At 35.7% G+C, this 22,800-nt stretch overlaps 1 protein-coding gene and 1 pseudogene across 4 annotated transcripts in view; one reads left to right on the top strand and one right to left on the bottom strand.

Moving 5' to 3' along the window:
• Positions 1–904: 904 nt before the first annotated feature.
• Positions 905–22,800, bottom strand: part of LOC138753443 (ena/VASP-like protein) — a 161,120-nt gene continuing 139,224 nt past the window's right edge. For all 4 annotated transcript variants that reach the window (XM_069916444.1, XM_069916447.1, XM_069916446.1 and 1 more), the window contains 8 exons: positions 18,883–19,124; positions 15,855–15,991; positions 9,967–10,027; positions 9,274–9,334; positions 7,949–8,009; positions 2,529–2,598; positions 2,301–2,358; positions 905–1,562 (listed from right to left, as the gene is read on the bottom strand). In XM_069916444.1, the coding sequence (XP_069772545.1) occupies positions 1,525–1,562; positions 2,301–2,358; positions 2,529–2,598; positions 7,949–8,009; positions 9,274–9,334; positions 9,967–10,027; positions 15,855–15,991; positions 18,883–19,124 (728 nt within the window). In that variant the 3' untranslated portion in view covers positions 905–1,524. The remainder of the gene's footprint in view (positions 1,563–2,300; positions 2,359–2,528; positions 2,599–7,948; positions 8,010–9,273; positions 9,335–9,966; positions 10,028–15,854; positions 15,992–18,882; positions 19,125–22,800) is intronic.
• LOC138755938 (U2 spliceosomal RNA) lies at positions 6,959–7,125 on the top strand (annotated as a pseudogene).

The following is a 22,800-nucleotide window of genomic DNA, read 5'->3' on the forward strand; positions in this document are numbered from 1 at the left end:
GATTTCAAATTTAAATCCAATCATTGATAGAAATTTATAGGATTCTGAGTTTGGGAATTCCAAAGATTCACCACCCTCTGAGCGAAGAAATTTATTTTCATCTGAGTCCTAAGAAGCTTTTATCTTAGTTTGTGACTGTAACCCTTAATTCTAGACTTTTAAACCAAGGTAAAAATCCTCCATATATCCCTTTGAACCATCCAATTGTCTTTTCCAGGGAAAACATGTCTTATTCTCCGTAACTCCGAATCAACTCAATCTCTCTTCAACTGCAAGACCTGCCATCCCAGGAACCTGTCTGGCAAATATTCACCACATTGCCTCTCAGCAAGTTCATAATCTTTCAGGAAAATATATCAAAATTATATACAGGAGGTCTATCAAGGCCCAATATAACTGGAGTAAAATATTTTTACTGTTATATTTAAAATCTCTTGCAATAAAGGCCAAACTACCATTTGGCTTTCCTAACTATTTGTTGCATCTGCATTATAGATTTCAGCGACATTTCACATGGACAGTCAAGTCCTTTCAAAAACAAGTGAATCTTTTTTTTAATGGGATAGGTCTATGGTTGATTTTGGCCCAGTACACATTATGACAGCAATGCTTGCAAATGTATCATGTTTCTTTCATTAGACATCCACATTGTTTCTAGTTTAACAAGTTGATTGAAAACCCAACAGTGTAAATGTAACTGTAACTCTTCTTGCTGCATCTCAATTTGTGAAATTTTGATTACATTGGAATGCTTTTAGAATCTTCACAGAAGCATCTTTGTGGATCACATAGCTGTTACATGGAGTAGAGTAATTCCGATTAGCTATACATCAACAATGTGCAGATAATTTGAATGACTTTGTACCACTTTAAATCAAACATGGACAGAATGGACAGCAGTCTCTTGTTGCATTGATGTACCTTGTTTTAATAAGGTTTGCAAGATTGATTGAGAAAGCAGTTACCTTCATCTTATCATAACTAGTACAAGTTTCTGCCTTTTCGGTGATGTTACAAGGATGTCTTTGTTGGCAAAGACTTCAATACAGAATTAATACTGTGGTAATGTCTACTGGTAAAAATAACATATTTATCTATAAAAAGCAGAGAGTGTGGGTGTGTGGGTGTGTGGGTGGGTGGGTGGGTGTGTGTGTGTGTGTGTGATCTAAAGACACAATCTAGAAGTAATGTAAACCTTTAAATAACCTAATAAAAATATAAAGGCTAACATAAAAGAGGTGTGCAATTTTTTTTGTAAAACCTAGAAAATAAGATTCACAAATTTTATTAAAATCATTGAATTTTTTTTGTTTTGGAAAATTATTAAGACTTTTCATGTGAAGCAGATCCAAGGCAGCAACCAACAGAGCATATTGAGTCCTTTAAATGAAGGATTTAAAAGCGACTGTGACGTTCAGTGCATAGCTTCTCTCCGAGTCATCTTCCACACTATCCTCCATTCAGCTGTCTCTCATTGTTCCAGCTCCCTTTGAGGACTTCCCACATTCTCAAGTGCAAAATTCATTACGTTGTACTGATTCTGCTCAATTCTTGTCTAATGGCTGAAAAACATGAAAGTTGTCATTAATGGGAAAGCTGGAGCCATGCCACAGCCAAGAACACAATGGGTCTTTATTTAAAGTACACCAGAAATTGAAGCCAATGCTTATGAGCATATGGCCATAAAATATCACCAGCACTTTTTTGTATTAAATATCGTCTGAATGCTTGAATAATGAAACCATTGAACTTTCCATTGATTGGATGTACCATTACCTATCGTGTCTGCTACTTGAATGTGATACATTTGCAATTGTGATATTTTTGAAATTTGCAAAACAGACAAGGTCCATTTTTCAGATCTTCCATTAAGGGGCCACACTAAAATACTGGAATGTTTTGTATGAAAGGCATGAGTCTTGATTTGACTGTACCAAAATATATTTAATACAGAAAATGATTATTTATGTGAAAGAGTCAAAATTTACAAATACTGAAAATCTACTGAAAGAAAAACCAAGTTAATATATTTTCTGACAGTTTTTCATTCGAAGAGAGTTCTCCAGGGACACAAATTTTGGAGCACTTATGCTTTTATTTCAATTTTTAAATTCTTTTTGAGAACACCTGAGTCTACCATCAAGAACTAGAATTTCAGCTATAATGTTAAAAATTATGAAAATTCTGATCAGATGCAATGAAATCTGGAGCATGGTGTAGGTTCCAAGGGCATAGAACTGGAACTTATTCCCTCATGAAGGTAGCTTTATGCATCAGCTAATAACAAATATAATACTTACCATCTATAATCTCTTCTTTCACCTTGTGCAACTCCTTTACAACCTCCTCCAGTATTTCCTGTGGGTTTAAGTTGTAAAAATGCCATGTGATATATTGGAAGGATTCCTTTCCATACATTTAATGGGCAGGATGGATAAGGCTGAAATAATATTTGTCATTACTCTTAAGATTTAAAATATATTCTGAAGAAAATATACTATAAATGTTTTCAGGAGTACATTACATACCTGCTTTAATCGATCAAAATCTAAGGCATCTGTGGCCACATCGTTACAGGTACTGCTCCCTGCTTTCAGTCTATGGAGTAGGAAATGAGTGAAGCACTGAAATTAGGTATGGATTTCTACGCTAGTTACATTTAGTTGTGCAAAACTGTACAGCAGCAAGCAGCAACAAGCTAACATTCTCACAGAAAAACTAATTTAGTCTTAGTATCAAGTCTTATTTGGAATTCATACCTGCATTTTAGAATATTGCTCTTACATTATCACATGATGTGATGATGTCTATCATTGTGTAATAGACTTATTTGATTTGAAAATATACAATTATAATCAAACAACAACAAAATGCTTTAATTTTAAAACAGGACAGATCACAGCTAGAAAACCCTCAGATGCTGGAATCTGGAGCAAAAACAATCTGTTGGAGGCCTGTTTTTTGCTCCAGATTCCAACATCTGCAGATTGTTTTTTTTTGTTGTCCACCTCTAACCTTCCTTCATCTGAACTATACTTGCTTTTTAATTTCCGCATGATAAACTAATATACAATTAATTACTACAGGAATTCTTCTGTATGTTTGAGATAAGCAATATAATGTAATCTTATGGTGAAACAAGAGTTAATTTTTCTCTAATTCAGTGACTTCATAACCACTAGGAGGCAGACTCTTGACCCCTGTTATGTAATCTTTTTAGATAAATCTCACCTGCTTGTCAGTTTCCCAGATCCACTTTAAAATGGACCTTTGTGTGTGATTATAATAATTAGGAGGTTATGTTCTCCAACTGCAAAAACACACAGTGTAATAGTATCTCTGGATTACTTCATAGTTATCAAAATGTTAAGTCTTTTTACATAGGCTGTCCTGCTGGTCGCATCATCTCTGAGTAATACACAGATGCATTTTGTCACCATATGCAGTTGGCTTTGCAACAGAGATAGAATGACAAAAATGTTAGAATGTAAAAACAATGTAAACAAAAAAAGGACTAAGCCATTTGGCTCCTTGTGCCTGCTCTGCCATCCAACAAGATAAACAGGTGATCTTTTACCTCAGTGTCACTTCACTGAGTAACCTCATACACTTCAATTCCCTTAATACCTAAAATACTTCAACGTGTGCAGATTATCCTGAAGCCTTAAGCCTCCACTGCACTCTTGGATGGAGAATTCCAAAGATTCATGAGCGTCTGGGTGAAGAGAATTCTTCTCATCCCAGTACTGAATGGCTGAGTGTTTATTTTGAGACTGACTGTTGGTCCATGCATTCCAGTCAGATTAAATTAACTTTACATCTGTCCTGCATGTTTCAGTGAGATTGCCTATCGTTCTTCTAAACTCAAGTGAATATTGGGACAGTTTGTTTAATCACTCATCAGATGACAAACCTGCCATCCCTGCAAACCTTTGTTGTACGAAGACCAAACCTGTACACAATATTCCAGCATCAGTCTTACTATGGGCCTACATAATGGAAGCAAGACTTCTCCATTCTTGTACTTAAGTGCTCTTGCAATGAAGACTGAAGTATCTTTGGAATTGTTTGCTTTACCTATATTTTAACTATCAGTGATTCATATGCAAAAACATCCAGGTTCCCCTGAATATCAAACCTTTAAATCTCCAAGCATCCATTTAAAAAAAATTGTTTTTCTATGTGCATTAAATTATTACCAGTTGTGACATCATGTGGAATGGTTAACTAGTAACAACGAAGAACCTGGTAGATTAATAAACGTGCAGGATTTATGGCAATGATTACAGCAATAACTTTGAACTTAAGGTTATCCACAACAGTCAACATTTCACAAATACTCTGCTGGTGTTCATGACCAAATATTCCTTATGCTATTACTTCATGTGTTCATCCAACAAATTCTCTAACCTGAGCAGATAAGAGATGGAATTTAATTGCACTGTCCTTTGAAATTTTAGTGTCAGTGAGAGATAGCAAGCTTGATTTATAATGTCACTCCCCATCTGTTGAATTATTTAAATTTTGGTTTCTTATAGATGCAAATCAATTCCTACTAATAGCAATATGGTCCTGTTCTGTTAATTATTTAACTTCATAGACTTTTTATTACATTCAGTTACTGGGAACATTTTTGAATATATATGAACTAGGGCAAAACTTTCTGGTTGGATACATCCATAAAATAGCACATTGCATACATTTGCATTATCAGGGAAGCACGTTGAAGCAAGGTGTTAAAAATTGCTGTTTGTGGATATTCAGCCTGCATTTGGCAAGGAGATGCATGTCCATGATTGGACAAGCTGAAAAAGGTATGAAATTTTTGCTTTCACTTGTACCTAGAGGATGCAATATTCTTGGCTTCAGGACTCTTCGTCATTAATGCACTTCTAAAACAATGGAATGGAATTAGAAAAATATTGAATGAAATATTCGCTAGCATCCATATTTGAGAAAAAAAAAACAATTTGCAACACTTTCTCAGACTTTCATGTAGAAATCATGCACAAAAAGTGAAATGAGATATTTTAAAGTGTATTTGTTGGGTACATCTTGCCCATGGGAAACTGGATGAGGCAGATGTTGGTATCAATGATCCTTCATTCCTACACGTGACAATATCAATGAGTATCTTGCATTAAATTATTTAGCAACAGAAATTAGACCAAAAGTCATGATAAGGCAACATTTGTTGTTAACACTCATTAAAACATCAACAACACCATGCTGACTGCCGTGAGGTAGGCATGAAATAAAGTCACCCCATTTAATAATAGTTCTCCATTGTAATTTTTATTCTGTAAAATCTCTGTAAATATACAGGCTTCTGTAGGTCACAAGCCTCTTGATCAGTCGACTGCTATTGAGTGAAAGTGTGTGGGGCCACCTGTGCCAAGGTACCATCTTACCCATTCCTTATCAAAGTGCATCTCTGGATGACCCAAGTACCATTATCCTCTCCTGTCTAGAAAGCTACTGTTCTAATGTTTTTAAAGTTGCGCGACCTGTTATAACGATTGCTGAAAGCAAGATACCCATTTCTTGATTTTGTTGTGATGTGTGATCTTGCATTATCATATACAGTTTCTATTTTGAGTTCTAAAAATGCTTTAAGTCCAATTTTTAGGCAGCAATGTTTCTGCATTTATAATACAACAAATGTAAACAACTGAAGTGTGAAACATCTATACTGCTTAGACATATGAACACTGAAATCCATCTGTGCAAGAATGCACTTCAACTGTTGTGAATGCCTGGCTTGTCCTTACATGGCATCTAATATCAACAGACTGAATAGAAAACAGACAGTCAGCAATATAAAGTACTTCATTGCGATGACAAGAAGTAAAAGGACAATAACACAGTCGCATCCCATTGAAAATAAAGTCTGGTAAAATTGGAAATCTGAAAGCATCTTTTAATCCTTTCAACAGCACAAATGTTTAGAGGCTTTTTCATGACTGCAAACAATTCATGAATTAATTGCCTTTATATGAACATTCTATCTATGGAAATTTTCTGTAAACAAAGTATTTTTGTTCTTTTGTTTCACCGTTTCTATATCACTACAGATAATTGCAATTTCTTTACGGTATTTTATAAGTCAACTCAGCCTAAATGCAGACTGCAGCCACACATGTACTTTTCCAATTGAAATGGTACAATTACACTGCGCGTGTCATGTGGGTTCTATTCATAATAAATCTAACATGCAACAAATTGTTCATTTTAATTTTTCTATAGATTTTTTTTAGATATACAGCACAGTAACAGGCCCTTTTGGATCTCGAGCCCCTGCTGCCAAATTATACCCAATTGACCTACAACCTGGTACATTTTGAAGTGTGGGAGGAAGCTGGAGCACCCAGAGGAAACCTATGTAGACTTAGGGAGAACATACAGTACAAACTCCTTACAGACTGCACCACATTCGATCCCTGGTTGCTGGCGCTATAACAGTGTTGTGCTAACTGCCACACTACATCATTTTACCTTGTCAGCAGCATACAGAGCCTGAAAGATTTCTGTTTAAGGGCTTTAATTATTTCTTTCAAGGGGAAAATCTTTTCCTGATTTCTGGTGAAAATATAGACTTGTTGCTGAGGTTCAGTAATATAAGTTGTCATTCAATTAGTTCCATCTACCTTCTAAAGCTATTGGACAAGGTAAAGCAATCAAGAATAAAGCTGTGAGTTTCAAGGTTAAACTATGAATCCACTCTTCTTCCATAAAGATAGGTCATGTTCCATAGCACTGGGAACCTTGGGTTTCAAGAAATAGTTCTAAAATATTTATAGACGAGAATTAAAGAATAGTTATCACTACTCAGTTATTCAGTAGCAATGGCTATAGGTGAAATGGAGAAACTCTTTTGACTCCTCCATGGAAAATCATTTATGCTCTTAACTCCGACAACAGCATCTTCTGAAGTATGATGTTATCATTATGGTGTGAAATCGCTTCTCGGCCTTTTGGCTAAGATCAAGTGTAGCATAATGGTGTGAAATAAAAATGCTGAAATACTGGTCAAGTTACTTTTCATGTAATGGTTGGCGTATTCACTGCACAGTGATCCCAATGTGCAATATAACTTGTGTACCCAGGAATTATAGTGCAACAATTACACCAAGAATGTATTTGTTATTTTTGTTATTCTATTCAGTCAAACAGCTGGACAAATAAATAAATAAAAGACCTCTGCATTTACACATTTATCTTCTCAACCATAGGATTTTTCACAGTACTTTAGAATAATTAAATGAAGGCGAGGTCAATGTGTAATATAAAGGAACATGACAACCAATTGTATGTAACAAGATCCTAGCAATAATGAAGAAAAAAAGCCATTTTTATGATGTTGATTACAGTATAAACATTGATCAGGATATTGAGATAACTATTGTAATCTCTTTACTGATTTAGAATCTCCATAGTTTATCATCAAATATGAATGATGGCACACACAACAGTAGGAATTTGGATATCTATCTGGAATTGATCGGCTGCTAAGATTCTAAGATACTGTGGGCACATAATGTATCTAAATAATATCACAACCAATAGTGAACCTTATGCAAAGTCTGAGTTAGCTGTGAAATGGAATATTACCTTTAACCACCCATGATCAGATGAGAATATTGTTTCACATTAATTTGATGTTGTTATTTGTTCTAAAGATCAAACCACAGTGTTCTCACTCATTCTGATTACACATTATCTCAGAATAATCAAGGAATTTGGGGTTTTTGTTAGTTTCCTATGTCCAATAGCATCATTCCATATATATGTAAGTGGGGTATCTCTGTGTTTTTCCAAAAAATACACAATATACAGGTAACTTACTCTTAACTCTATTTCAATAATGTATTTCATAACATACAATTCATCAACAATTAAAGATAACCTTGTTTCATAATCTCAAAATAATGCTATCCCTTCTTCTTACCTCGAAATAGTTCCCGATTTTTCAACGGAGTTGGTCCTTTCCCATGGCTTTTTACCAGCATCTGTTGAGAAATATTTATCTTTATTGAACACATTTCAAGAACTGCAGTGATATTTTCTGTAAATTCTTGGTAAAAACAAATTACTGGACATTTGTGCATTTTGCTTCAAAGAATATTGTGTGCTCTTGGAAAACACAAAAATCTGCAGACCCCTCAGATGAAATAAGAACACAATAACACAATCCTGGAGAAACTCAGCAGGTCAAACAGTGTCCTTTATAGAGCAAAGTAAGACTTGACAAAGTGCTCAAGCCTGAAATGTTGGTTATGTATCTTTAAAGGACACTGTTAAGTTTCTCCAGGATTGTGTTTTTACTATTATGTGCTCTTGGCTGTGTTGAACACCTACACTCTATAAACTCTTTTCAGGTACTAAATTTTTTGTACTGTATTTTTATTTACAGCTGAGAGCAGCAATCCTGTTTTCAGCCTTGAACGGATACCCTACACTATTGTTCTCCCAGTCTTTTTCCACCACTTCAGCCCAGCAACAATCCACTGTGATGCCTCTATGGTGCCACAAACTGCATTTGCTACTGTTGTCCTCTGTGAGACCATGCCATCAGCAATATCCATTGTGGTTTACTCATTAGAAAGAGGACTGACCATTCTCCATTCCATAAATAATTTTGTGAAGCAATGAGCTGATACGACCTAATTTAAATGGATATCCTCAGATACAATTAAAACTGGGAAAGATAATTGAAAGGATCTTGACAGTTCTAAATATTGCTTAAATGTTTTTCATTAAAGAACTCATATATGTAGTTTTATGTAAGATTTAAAATAAGCAGAGTTTTGGCGTGACCAGAAATGGCAAAATTACGGTATATAATAATAGAAGTAAAACTGAAGGAGATAGTTAGGAATAATGGTTCATTTCATGAAAATAATACTGGGCCTTGATCAACCCTATTCATAATATGAATAATATCAGGAAATTTTACAAATAATGATCCATCAGGGAATTAGAAGAGATGAAAACAGCAGAACACTTTAGAAACAATCATGGGTTAAAATAGATTTTTTTGAGGATCCTGCTGAATGGATTTATTAATAAGGGCAACGTAGACTCCTGTCTTCCTTGGGTTATTGTGATCCTTGTACATAAACAACGATTATTCTAAATTGGCACAACCCCATCTCCATTCTTCAACCAATCTGTATGGACTTTATACGTGCGATATAGGAAATACTGCAACATCTTATCATTTAAATTATTTACATGCTCAAACGTCTATGGAGAACATATTATGGACTTCACCTGTTGAATTCTGCAAACCAAGTCCTCGTGAATTGGGTGAAGGTGAAAGACTTGCATCCTCCTAGTTAAAGTAATCACACTGATTATCACTATTCTTACAATAAAAATAAATGTCTATTATTCCGTTTTGGTTAATATTGATGATTAAGGGTTAGGGTTAGGGTATCCTTCAATCACTGTGCAGCAATTTGTGTTAGATTCTCAAATAGATATGACAATGCTTCCCAGAACATGTCAGAAATATAGAAACACAATTGTCTTTCTATTTGCAGCATATAGCTTGCTGAAAGCAATAGCAGTGACATTGTGACAACAGCCAGAGGAGCTCCTCCTCATTAGCTCAATAATGCAGGTTCAATCCTGACCTGCGGACTTTGCACACTCTCCCTGTCATGGTGTAGGTTTCCATGGGCACCACAGTTTCCTCCCATATCACAAAGACATATGGGTTGGAAGGAGAGTTGGTTGCTGTAAATTAACCCAAGTGTAGGTGAGTTGTAAAATCTGGGGAGAGTTGATGGGAACATGAAGAGAATAAAAGAAAAATGGGATTGGCATAAATGGGTGTTTGGTGTGGACTTGGTAGTCCAAAGGGTCTTGGTCCAAAGGGTCTTTTTCCAACCTGCGTGACTCTGACTCTATTGTACAAGGTTGTGATTGCAGTGAATCTTAATAAAAAAGCTGATTACACACATTCTGGCTTTCCTCCTCTTTTTTGTCACTTGGTTTATCTGTTTGTTGGGCAGCTTTCCTCCTGAATAAAGAGAAAAAAAAACATAATTTAGTATTATGCAGTGATTATAATAATTAATTATGTTTAAATATATGAAGTCATGCAATTTTTGATGGATTTATTTCTGTTCAAACCTGACTGTGCTGAGAATATAAATGTTCTCCCTTTCTCCCCATTCTTGAGACAATATGCTGGAGATAATTTCAATTTTCTTAGAAAGTATGACTTGACATTGGTAAGAGCAGCTGGCAGATTTTTGTTTATAGTTCTGATGCCCCTCTCCTTTTCAGTAGTTTTATAAATTTCTTTCCTGCTTTGATAGCCATTCAGTCTTAGAATCAGTTCTGAAGAAGAGCCTCTGAGTGAAACATCATTTCTCTTCTACTAAATATTCCTAACATTTTCTGTTTATTGATTTCAGATATTTAGAATCTGCAGCTTTTAAAAAAATTTCACTCTTAGAATCTCTCTAATTAAATAAAACAGACATGATTTTTTTTTGCATGAAGTTAATACCAATTGGTAGGAAATAATTAATCATGGTAGTTGTCTGTCACAATGAAGGATGGCAAGTTTGGAAGGAAAAGATCTCAGACATAGTTGGAGCTATGCAAACATTCAGAGCCGGCTAGCATCATCTACCTGTTCCCAAAGGATGAGTATGGGTGAAAGGAGCTCAAGAAGTAACAAACATGACATTTTGTTTGTCCCTCAGGTTGTCTTGCAATGACCTGGCTGAATTGGTTACATGTAGAAAGGCTGGCTGATGTGCAAAAGGACCTTTGAGTTGGTAGATTGCGTCAACATCAATTTGTTTTAAATGAGTAAATTTATACAATAATTTAATGTTGCATGACCTGCTGAGTATTTCTATCATTTTCTTCATTTCAGACTTCTAGCAACTAATGCATGTTATTGCATCGCAGAGTTTCTTCAAATTTTTTTTATATCTCTTGCTCCTCTGCTATACTTCTCAATTTGCTTAACCTACTGAGTATTTCCAGGATCATCCAAATGTTATTTGATTAATGCCATATGCTAATTCTGCACTATTGTATTGCTTTTATTCTTAGCGCTGCTATTTATAAATTCTTGGGGAAGAAATTAATTTTGGTGACCAACACTAAATACATGAGAGACTGCAGTACAAAAAAGTACGGGAGAAACTCACCAGGTGACACAGCATCCAAAGAAATTGAAGGGCAATCAAAATTTTGGGCCTGAGCCCTTTGATAAGAGTGCTGCAAATCAGGCAGATGGGAGGGGAATGGGAAGGAAAACAAGTCAACAAATAATAGGTGGATACAGGTGGGAGGAGGAAGATAACGTAGCTGAGAAGGGCAGAGGGCTAAGAAAGATAGTTCTTTGATAGGAGAGGGAAGGGTAGGAATGGGGAGATGGAGAGATGTAGGGATAAAGGAAAAGGAGAGATTGGGGAAGGGGGTTAATGGAAAGTGGAGAAATCAATATTGTTGCTGTCTGGTTGGAGACGGCCAAAGCAGAATGTAAGCTGTTGTTCCTCCAATTTATGGGTGTCCTCAACCTGGCAGTATAAGAAACTATGGAAAATGCATCAGTGTGGCAATGGGGTGTGGAATTGAAGTGGTTGGCTACTGGGGGGGTCCTTAATGTTGCACTGGACAGAGCAAAGGTTGTTAATGAAATGATCTCCCAATCTACATCCAGTCTTCCTGATGTAGAGGAGGCCACATTGGGAGTATTGGATGCAGTAAATGAACCCTACAGATTTATAGGTGATGTCTTGATTCATTTGGAAGAACTGTTTGTGGCACTGAGGAAGGAGATGTTACTGCAAGTACAACACTTTTTGTGGTCACAGGAGTGATTGGTAGGAAGATATGAGTGGAAAATGGGATCACAGATGGAGCAATCCCTTTGAAAGCGGAGAGTGGAGGGGAGGGGAAGACGTGCCTGTCTGTTGGATCCCATTGTAGATGGCAGAAATTGCAGAGAATGATAAGTTGGATGAAGAGGCTGGTGGGATGGAAGGTGAGGACAAGGGGAACCTTGTTGTGTCCTTGTTGTGTACCTTGGGTGAAGAGGCCAGGGCCTATGTACAGGAAAAAGAGGAGATACAAATTATGGCTGAGTTAATGGCAGTGGAAGGGTGTGATAGTACAGATTTTATCACCAATGTGTATATGTATAGATTGTAGTGTATGATGATTGTGATTAGCTGAGAGCATAGCCACGCCTACTGGCAGGTCTTAAAGGGTTCCTCCTAGCCAGACCAGGTCATTCTGGACTGGTCGACCTACATGTGATACGCTCCAGTCTTCTAGTTAATAAAAGCCTTGGTTTGGATCAACAAGCCTTTGATTCTTTCGATGCGCTCTACAAAGGGAAGACACATTTTCTGAAGAAGGAGGGTATCTCAGATGTCCTGGAATTGAAATCCTGGGAGCAGATACAGTGGTGATGAAGGAATTGAGAGAAAGATTGATAGAGTAATAGCTGGAGTCTTTACCAACCTAAGCACACTGGGTTTTACTGAAATTAAATAATCTTCTCAAAGTTCAATGTCAAAATCCAAATATCATCCTTCCCATGTGCATACTGCATATACAACCATTTCCTGAAAAGAATTAATTTAATGATGCCTAATTTTCTCTTTATAAAGAGCAACATGTCTATGTATTTAAATAGCTCATTTTACATTGTGGATTTGAGATATTTGTCTAGTACCAAGATAAGATTTAATGGCTAATAATTTCTTCTTACGATTTAAATTTTATTGAGTTCTTTAAAAAAAGTTTTCTCAAACCCTTGAGTCAGTCTGAGTTATGTAAATCATAAGTTACAAAACAAAAATTTATCCATAAAATAGAAACAAACATGGCAGGAAAATATATCAATATAATAACCATGTGTGTGTCTATTTAGATGTCTAATAACAGAAAAAAAATTGCTGTTCATTAATATGGTTCTTCACAACATCCACCACGATTTCCTCCCTTGGAAACCTAGATATTTGCCCCATTTTTGTGTATTTATGTCCAATTTATCAAACTGTTTGTAAGACGTGCGTTCAAACGCTGTCACTTTGTCCATTTCTGAGGCCCACTCCTGAAATGATGGATCCCCCTCCCCCCAAATTCTTCCAACCTCTAAGTGACATTTGTCTTTCTACCATTATACTTGTTTGAATCCAATTTTCAGAGCATTTATTCCCAAATAACCCAAGTGTGTCTCCCAAGACAAAGAGTCTGGGGCAAAAAAGTAAATTGAATACCTGAAACTTCAGGATCCAGCACTATCTATAAGGAGTTTGTACATTCTCCTTGTGACAGCGTAGTTTTCCTCTGGTGGTGGGGGGGGGGGGTCTGGTTTCCCCAAGTCCTCTAAATACCAACTCTCCATTTCTCTGCAGAGATGCTGCCAGACCCATTGAGTTTCTCCAGCAACTTACTTTTTGCTACGGATTCCAGTAAGTCTTTTCATGTCACCATGTAAAATGGGGAATTTCCATGAAATTTTCCTGTGAACCAGTAGTGTGAAAATGGTGGCCTTGGAAAATTACAAGGTAGGGCCATGGACCCAGGTAATATTTTCTGGACCACCCTCTCCCTGTGGTGTGAAAAGGCAAATGGCTAAGCAGGGGAAGCCTTGTGACATCAGCACTTGTGTGCTGCATTACATAGGTGATTAAAATAAAGAATCATACCACAGAAATCCTGAAAACAGCGGGCCATTTCTGGGCTGCTCCGGCATCTCGCAGCAGTGGCTCAATGTGGGATCTATGGCTGTCCATGTTACCCATAATCCCCCATGCAGCTGGAACTGCATTCCCAGAGCAGTTCCAGCTGTGTAAGAGATTGTGGGTATTGAAGTCAGCCATTGATCCCACTGTTATGACATGCCGAAGCGACCCTGAAGCGGGGCAGGGGGTGCATCTCATTAAACGCTTGGACCATATCATCAAATTTGAATCTCATTTAATGCTGATTGGAGAACTGGGTAAAGAAATGTTTTAAAGACATGTGTTAACGTATTGATGAAATAAACATCCCACATCCAGTTCACATATCAGTGAAGGTCGGTTTGAATGAATAATGGGGAGTGACATAAAAGTCCAATTCCGAGATCCTGAGAATTCTGGTTAGAGTAGCCTCAGAGTGTAACGTATCATTGCTGGGGGCAGGACCCCCTAAATTGCTGGGGAGAGCATGTTCCATGGAATTTGGACCGTGGTGTGAAAGGCCCAGGAAGTCCTGCCTTTCTGGGAATTTCATCAGGATCCAAGTAGGGTTACCACTCATCCACGGTGTGAAAAGGCCTAGTGTGTGCAGTCCTTTACATTACCAATGACTGCTTTAGTTGTGGCCTTACCACTTTAAAATTCAATAGCCCTCTCTGTAAGGTATGTCATTTGCTAGATGGGCAAGGGATTGTTGGATAGAGCCGGGGAATTGTAAAGAGTCATTTAATCCAAAATGAGGGATGATCAGAGTGAAGAGGTAGTTTTGGTAGATGGGCTAAAAGAGATCAGTGGATGAAGTATCAGATTTTGAGTATCAGATTGATGGATTTTGGAAGAGGAGTCAGTTGAGTTTATGACCTGATTGGTAGAAGGGCCAAATTGGCCTGTTTCTGTGCTGTAATTGTTATATTTAATGCTGTTATTGTTATTTTATATGGTTATATGATTAATGCAGTGATGGGAAGCCTGAAGAAACGCAAGTAAGAAAGTAAGTTAAAGGGAAAATGCCTGAGTTGATGTCCCGGGGCCAAACTCCATGTTCTGGAACCTGGGCAGAATACAGTTTTTAAAGCAGTTGCTCGAGAAGGAAAGGCATTAATTATTTGAGGGTGCCCAATAACAGGTGCAGTTCAGATCCACAATAATTAATTTCCATTAACAAGTGTGGTAAACCACTGTTGGTATATTTAACTGTCTGGCACGCCCATTGGCTGACTGTACCTATGGCTCCTCCCACAGAATCCTGAATAAAGGTAACTGTTCCACACCCCCCTCCCCAGTTCAGGACAATCAACCAGCATGGACATGCTTCCATTCTATTGTGAATAAAAGCCTATCAGTTTTACATAACTTCCAGTCTTTTGGAGTTATTGATGGTGCATCAATGAGCTCAAAAGGTTTGGCATGGACTAGATGGACTGAAGGGCCCATTGCTGTGCTGTAGTTTTCTATGGTCTGTGCATAAAGATGTAATTAGGTGGGTGTTCAACACAAAAAAATGTCATGGTGCAAAGCTACACATTTGTATTTCTCAACAACTTTCATTTTTTAACTGCATTCATTTGAAGCATGATCTCCATTCATAACATCCACACATTCCTTCCCACAGTAAAGCACAAGCAAAGTATATTAAAAAAAAACATCGGCACCATCCTTTAACTCCTGCATCCAGTTGGTTTTTTATCTTGAACAATCACTTTGGCTATTTTTTATGTATTTCTGTGCTTGCTATTTGGTGTTAACGTTGCTGATCCCATTACATTAATTATCAATCTTATTTCATACACCTTAACCTTTATAATCTCCCTCTTCCTAACATCTCTACAGTTTCTTGTCATTGTTTATTTAGATGCCTTTTTGTTTTCACCTGTTTACCTTTGGAATTTCAGTCCTTAATGTATGTCCTCACTTCTCATGCTGTTTTTTTTTACCTGGTTCTTGTATATCTTGTCTTTAAATATCTGCCACCTCTCATTGATATTTTATTTAACTGATTAATTCACGTGGAATTCATATTCATTACGTGAGGTAACACATGATATTTTACTGGAATATAAGCCTAGCTTTAAATTGTTGAGTGTATAGAACATTAGATAAGAACATACCATTTAATGGCTTAGCACATACCGTCTTGCTAGCAGTTTATTCATTTCATCCATCAGTCCTCCTCCTCCTCCCCCAGAAGGTGCTGCCCCACAGCTATTTCGATTGGCCTCATTTTTTGTAACGCCCCCAGGACTAGAACTTCCTGAACCATCTTCAGGCTGCAAAAAAAAAAGTTTAAGAAAGCAGAACAATTAACAAAATTTTGAATCAATTTGCATTTCTGATACACAATTCCAACAATTTCCGCATACAGTATTTGTATGGACTAAGAACGATGACTGTGAAATGTTGCTCTAAAAAAACTGGGTACTAGCTGGGTGACAATGACATCTTTGTAGGGAATCAGCAACAAATTAAATTCCACACCAAATGTTTTTACAAAAGTTAATCCATGATTTTAATTGAAAACAAGTACCCACAATACAAAATACAGATGAAGAGACATAAATGACCATTCATTTTTTAAAATTTAAAACTAATTAATTTACCTACCAAGATTTTAGAGTTTTCGTCAGAAATAGTATTAAGAATCAATTAAATATCCTTCTTAAATGAGAAACGAAGGATTCTTTGAGGTTGTTGCTATCAGTATGTTTCCTCAGGGCAGTTATAATGTACAACTATTTTCCATGCTGCATTTGAATTTCTTCTTTGGCTTGGCTTCGCGGACGAAGATTTATGGAGGGGGTAAAATGTCCACGTCAGCTGCAGGCTCGTTTGTGGCTGACAAGTCCGATGCGGGACGGGCAGACACGGTTGCAGCGGTTGCAGGGGAAAATTGGTGGGTTGGGGTTGGGTGTTGGGTTTTTCCTCCTTTGTCTTTTGTCAGTGAGGTGGGCTCTGCACATTTGAATAAACTATTAGAAATTGGTATTCAAAAATGGTGAACATGAACCACAGAAAACAATCTTATACTTGAAGGGATAGACTGATGTGTGCACAATTTGAGTCTTAACCTGCAAGCAAGATCAACGAAGTTCTTGGGCAAATTACCTACCTCAGTGGCATCATATAGAACTGCTTTTCCTAAATGCAACCGGCTCAGGTTTATTCAGGGAAATCCATTAATTTAAACAGAGATTTTGCTCCCATAATAAATAAACAAAGGCTTAGGCCCAGGCTCTGATGGTGGTGGCACAACAGGTATGTAATGGCTTGTCCAAGATGAATGCTTAGAAAGCTGCTTAACAGCGTACAATGAATAACACAATCAAATATTTCTCAGTGGATGTTGCAATTCCATTTTTTCCCCATGTCTCTGTATAAATCAAGGTTCTGAAAGCAGAGTAGGGCAAGGACCTTGTAAATTTATTAAAGAAAGAAAACATATTGCCTTAAATATGTCAGCTGTGGGCAAATGTGGCTCAGTTGTGACTTACAATACTGTTGACACAAATGGGTTTTAAACATCGAAATACATGGAGTAATTTTGGCTAATTGCAACTAATCTCGGTGACTGTTTAAATTGTTGATTTCAGTACGCAGTGAAGAGTATTTGCTTGTCTTTTAAATGCACACAGGATGTTCTGCATGGTAATTCAATCCTCTCAACACTGGGGTGTAATTTTCAGTTTGTTGAAAGTGGATGAGAAAAACTGCCAGCTGGTACTAACATCACTGGCAATGAAATTCAAATTCAGCCAGGGATGGGCAGGGGTAATAATGGCAGGCAGGAATGAATCATCGTACGCCCTGTTTAATTTTCTGTTCTATTGTATTCAATTTAATATTGGAACTGAATCAACAACTGACCCAGAGATGGCCATATTGCTTTCACTCGAAGGTTGTATTCAAGCTCCTCATTTTTCTTTCATTTATTTATTCATAGCAGTCATCATTCAGACATACTACCCTGCATTAAAAATCTTAAGCTGCGACTGACATACAGAAAAACGATCCTACATTACCAAATACTAATAGCTGGTCCACAAATTTCTTTGATTTAGTTTCAAAATTATTTAATCTTCTTTTACGACAATCATTTAAAAATCAACAATCATTTAAAAAAAAAATGTTTGTTCCAGAAAATGCCTTTGTCACTAGATCTTGGGTGGTATGGTTAGTGTAGCAGTTAGTGCAACACTGTTACAACGCCAGTGACTGGAATTCAACTGGGGTTTCAATTTGGTGCTGTCCGTAAGGAGTTTGTATGTTCTCCCCGTGACTGCATGGTTTTTTTCTGGGGGCTCCAGTTTCCTCCCACCATTCAAAATGTACCAGAGGTTGTAGGTCAATTGGGTGTGAATTGGGCGGCACAGGACCAAAAGGGCCTGTTACCATGCTGTATGTCTAAATTTAATTAATTTTTAAAAAAATTTAATTTAAATTTAAAATGGAATCTGATTATATCTTTGCTGCCATGAAATTCTGGATTATAAAAAATTCAAATTAATGTAACCCATGATATTAATAACACCATCTTATTTATATACATACAATATTTTAATTATTTTTCCTCATTGTCTGCAACTACAGAAATTGAGTGCAATTGTTAAAATTTTTGAATGATGTAATTCACTCAAACTGTAAATTAATTTTAAGTTTTAATTCAAAATTTTGAATCAAAATTTGAACTATGAAGCTAATGGAATCAAAAAGGTAAAAAATATTTTCTGCAGTGATAATTTCTACTCATTTCTCCCAAAAGACTGTGCCTTAGTAATGCCTTTGTCTATGTTGTATAATAATCTCTTCACTAATATTGTTTTCAAAGGAGACATGTTTCACTTTACATTTTTATACTGTAGTTCTTAATTTTGAAAATCACTACTTATCCTGTGAAATATCTGTTCATATTTTCAGATAAATAATACACATCAATTTTCAAAATTAATTTCAACATTGCTTGAACAAATTAAACTGGTCATAAGAATTTAATAAACACAAATTTGTTATACAAGAATCTGAACTACATTTTGTCAAACAAGGAGATGTTCACAGAGAATGTTCACAATGGACAACCTATTACAGTACTTGGGAGAGCTCAAAAAATATTCTGATTGTTTTACATGGTGCAAAGGTGTTTGTGCCAGAATAACAAAGCTCCTACCCGGCTAGTTTTCCTCAGTTTGGCGCCAGCAAGTGCTGCTGCTAGTCCTGAAGCTGAGTGTCCCTCATCACCTCTAGCTACAGAGTTTCCACAAGCTGGCAATGGAGGAGGAGGAGGAGGTGGTCCACCTCCAGAAGCTGGTGGAGGCCCTGGTGGTGGTGGAGGTGGTGGGGGACCACCAGCAGGAAGCAGTGGGGGACCTGTAGGTTGTGTTTGGGGTCCACCGGGAGGAACAGGGGGAACTGAAAAGAAAAGTAAAAATAAATTTAGCACAGGGTTGGTCTATTTCAAGAGCATCACTTGTATGCAAAATAATGGAAATGTTATTAAGACATAAGACATTTGAGCAGAAACAGGCTATTCAGACCATCAAGTCTGCCCCACCATTCAATGATTAGAGCTGATGCATTTTCCCACTCAGCCCCATTGCCCGGCCTTCTGCCCATAACCTTTGATGCCCTGGCTAATCAAGACCCTATCAATCTCTGCCTTAACTACACCTATAACTTGGCCTTCACAACCACCTGTGGCAACAAATTCCTACAATAATAAAACAAATAAATATTCAGTGGATAAAATTCTATAAAATGTTAATACTGGACTTCATTGCTGCTAAATTTTAAATTTTATTTCTGTGGTTAATTATTCAAGTTAAATATTACTGGTTAAAATAAAGTAGAATATGTTTAATTAATATATCTATATCTATCTATCTATTTGTATATATATATATATATATTTATATATAAATATAAATATATACACTGTATATATTAATTGAATTATCATTAAATATATTGTTTCTTTGGCGGCTTCGCGGACGAAGATTTATGGAGGGGTAATGTCCACGTCAGCTGCAGGCTCGTTTGTGGCTGACGTCCGATATAATATATATAAAAATAAGGACTATTTTAAAGGACTAACATAATAAATTTAAAAATAATCACTGGTTTTCACCTTAAAACAAATAATTGATATTGCACTTTTAGTTTGATCAATGATTCTTCATTTTGTGCAAGGCATTGTTTATTACAATTTAAAGTGGTACAAAGAATACATATGTCTAAACTTAAATTATCTCGTTTTTATGCAGATGTTGAATCACGATGTGAAAAGTGCAAAATTTTTGAAGCCTTATTAATTTATATGCTTTGGGAGTATCCAAAATTCATAAGATTTTGGGAGAATATTTTTCCATCTTTATCAACAATTTTTTAGATTAAAATAGACCCGTGCCCTTTGATTGCCTTGGTTGTTTTTTCTCACCAACCGGATGAACTTTTGTTGGTATCTCAAGAGAAAGTTTCAGCTTTTAGTAAGTTGATAGCCAAACAAGCAGTTTTAATGAAATGGAAAGATGAATTCTCACCGATTCATGCACAATGGTTAAATGATGTAATGACATATCTATATTTATAAAAAATTAGACACAATATTAAAGATAGAAAGTTTCAATTTGAAAAATTATGGGGCCCATTCATAGTATACTATCACAACTGGTAGTTTTAGGTAACGTGGATGCTCCAGTGATGCTCCGTTTGTCCTCTGAGGGTCGCTACTTGACCAATTTTGAGGTCCTATTAACTAAGATTGATTAAAGGGAAGGGTTAGATAAGTATTTGTTTTAGATTTTTTTTCCTTTTTTTCTGCTTTTTAGATAAGCTAATCATATGTGGTTTAATTATGATAGTCCAAGATCATAACAATTACTTAGATATTAAATCAAGGTATGATGAGTGTTGGTATAATGTAAATCAAATGGTTTATATTCATAATTATTTTAATAAATAATGTCAAATTAACCATTATGGGTAAATTTGTTGTAAAATGCATTTAAATTAATTATATGATGTGTATATGCTATGATATTCCTTTGTTATATTATTAGAACATGCGTATAGGGTTATATTACACTCAAAAATATTTTAAAAAGAAAGAAAACAAATAATTATTTCCTTTTCTAGTTACCTTCAAATAAACTATTAAGCAGTAAAAGAGTAGAATCTACAGGAAGCAAGCAAACCAGCTGGTGAATCTGCCAATTATTGATTATTGCTAAGCAATCCTGCTTTGTCGACTTTGTACTGGATAATACAATAGCCTGCAATAAGATCCAGATTTTGGATTTTTTTGAAAAACGATAGGGAGAAAACAGTCGCTATATTTACTACAATATATTCTGAAGTTAAAATAATATAAAACTGTGAAGAAATCCTCTATTAAACTGGTCCTTTAAAATTTTGCACCCCAGGTCCAGATGGCTTTTCGGTGGAATTTTAAAAATCATTTACTAATTTACAGTAATTAATCCTCAACTATGTAAATATCTGAAAATTCAGTTTTCTCTGGGACTTTATCAGTAACTTTTTATGAAACATCAGCTTCATTGATTCCAAAAAAAAGAAAAAGATCTGACTGAATATACTTCCTATCGGTCAATTTCTTTGTTGAATGTAGATTTTAAGGTTCTTTCTAAGATTCTAGCCGGTAGGTTGAAAATATTCTTCCTTCTGTTATAGCTAAAGATCAGATGGGATTTATTAAAAGTCACTATTCACATTTTAACATCCGTAGATCAATGAATATTATTTATTCCAGAATGTGTAGTTTCTCTCGATGCTGAAAAGGCCTGAGTGGAGTGGAACTATTTATTTGAAACATAAAGGATATTTCATTTTGGTATGGGCTTTATATCATGGATTAAATTGATCTATAGTACTCCCTTAGCTATGGTAGTTACTAATAATAACAAATCCTCCTCATTTAGGTTGTTTTAAGAGAACTAGCTTTAGAACCTTTGGCAATAGACCTTAGAGAGTCTCATGAGGTTTCAGGAATTGTCAGAGATGGAGTAACTCAGCAAGTTTCTTTGTATGCAGGTGACATTAATTTATATTTCTGATCCTGAAAGATCTATTCCAATTATGTTACCTGTGTTTTTTCAGTTCTTTCTCTTGATATGAATTAAACCTTCATAAAAATGAACTTTTTCTGATTAATATGGAGGCCCCTATCTACACAAGTTCTATTTAAGAATGTTAAAGTTAGTTTCACATACTTAGGGGTTAAAATTACTAAAACATGTAAAGATTTGTATAAACTCAATTTTTCTCCTCTATTCAAGTACTTGAAATTGTCTTTTACTCAATGGTTGTATATTTAGATAATATTTTATATATTTTATATTAAAGTTTTTATATTTATATCAAGCAAACCCAGTTTTCATCCTGAAATCTTTTTTTAAACAATATTGACATAAAAGTTTCTTTCTTTATTTGGAAGAATAAAAACCCTAGAATTAGTAAATTTCATTTACAAAAACTGAAAAAAGATGGAGGTATGGCATTACCTAATTTTAGATTTTATTATTGAGCAGCTAATATTCGCTATTTAATTTTTTGTATTTTTTATTCTGATAAATTAGATCGTCCGTCCATTATAGATAGATTTAGAATTGAGATCTATACAGCAGTGTTGCGTGGTCTCTTTATTACAGCAGTGTTCCACGGTCTCTTTATTGGGTGCCTCTCTTCCATTTAGCTTTTCCAAGATCAATAGAAACATATCTAATCCAATACTCAAACATACATTACGAATCTGGGTCCAATTTAAGAATTTTTTGTATCTTAAAAATGTTGTCTTATCTTGTGCTATCATAATTACTTTTCTCAACCATCAATAATTGATCAATCTTTTTTTATCTGGAAAATCAAAGATATTGTTTCTTTTGCAAATTTATTTAGTTTAATGTCTTTTGAACAGCTTGAAAGTAAATACGACTTAACAAATTCTCTTTTTTTTAGATATTTACAGATTAGAAATTTCTTAAATACCATATTACTGAATTTTCCATTTGCATGTCCACCAGATTTAGTTGATAATATTTTTCAATTGAATCCTTCTCAGGATTAATTTGAA

The sequence above is a fragment of the Narcine bancroftii genome, chromosome 2, assembly GCF_036971445.1.
Source record: "Narcine bancroftii isolate sNarBan1 chromosome 2, sNarBan1.hap1, whole genome shotgun sequence".
Classification (NCBI taxonomy): Eukaryota; Metazoa; Chordata; class Chondrichthyes; order Torpediniformes; family Narcinidae; genus Narcine; species Narcine bancroftii.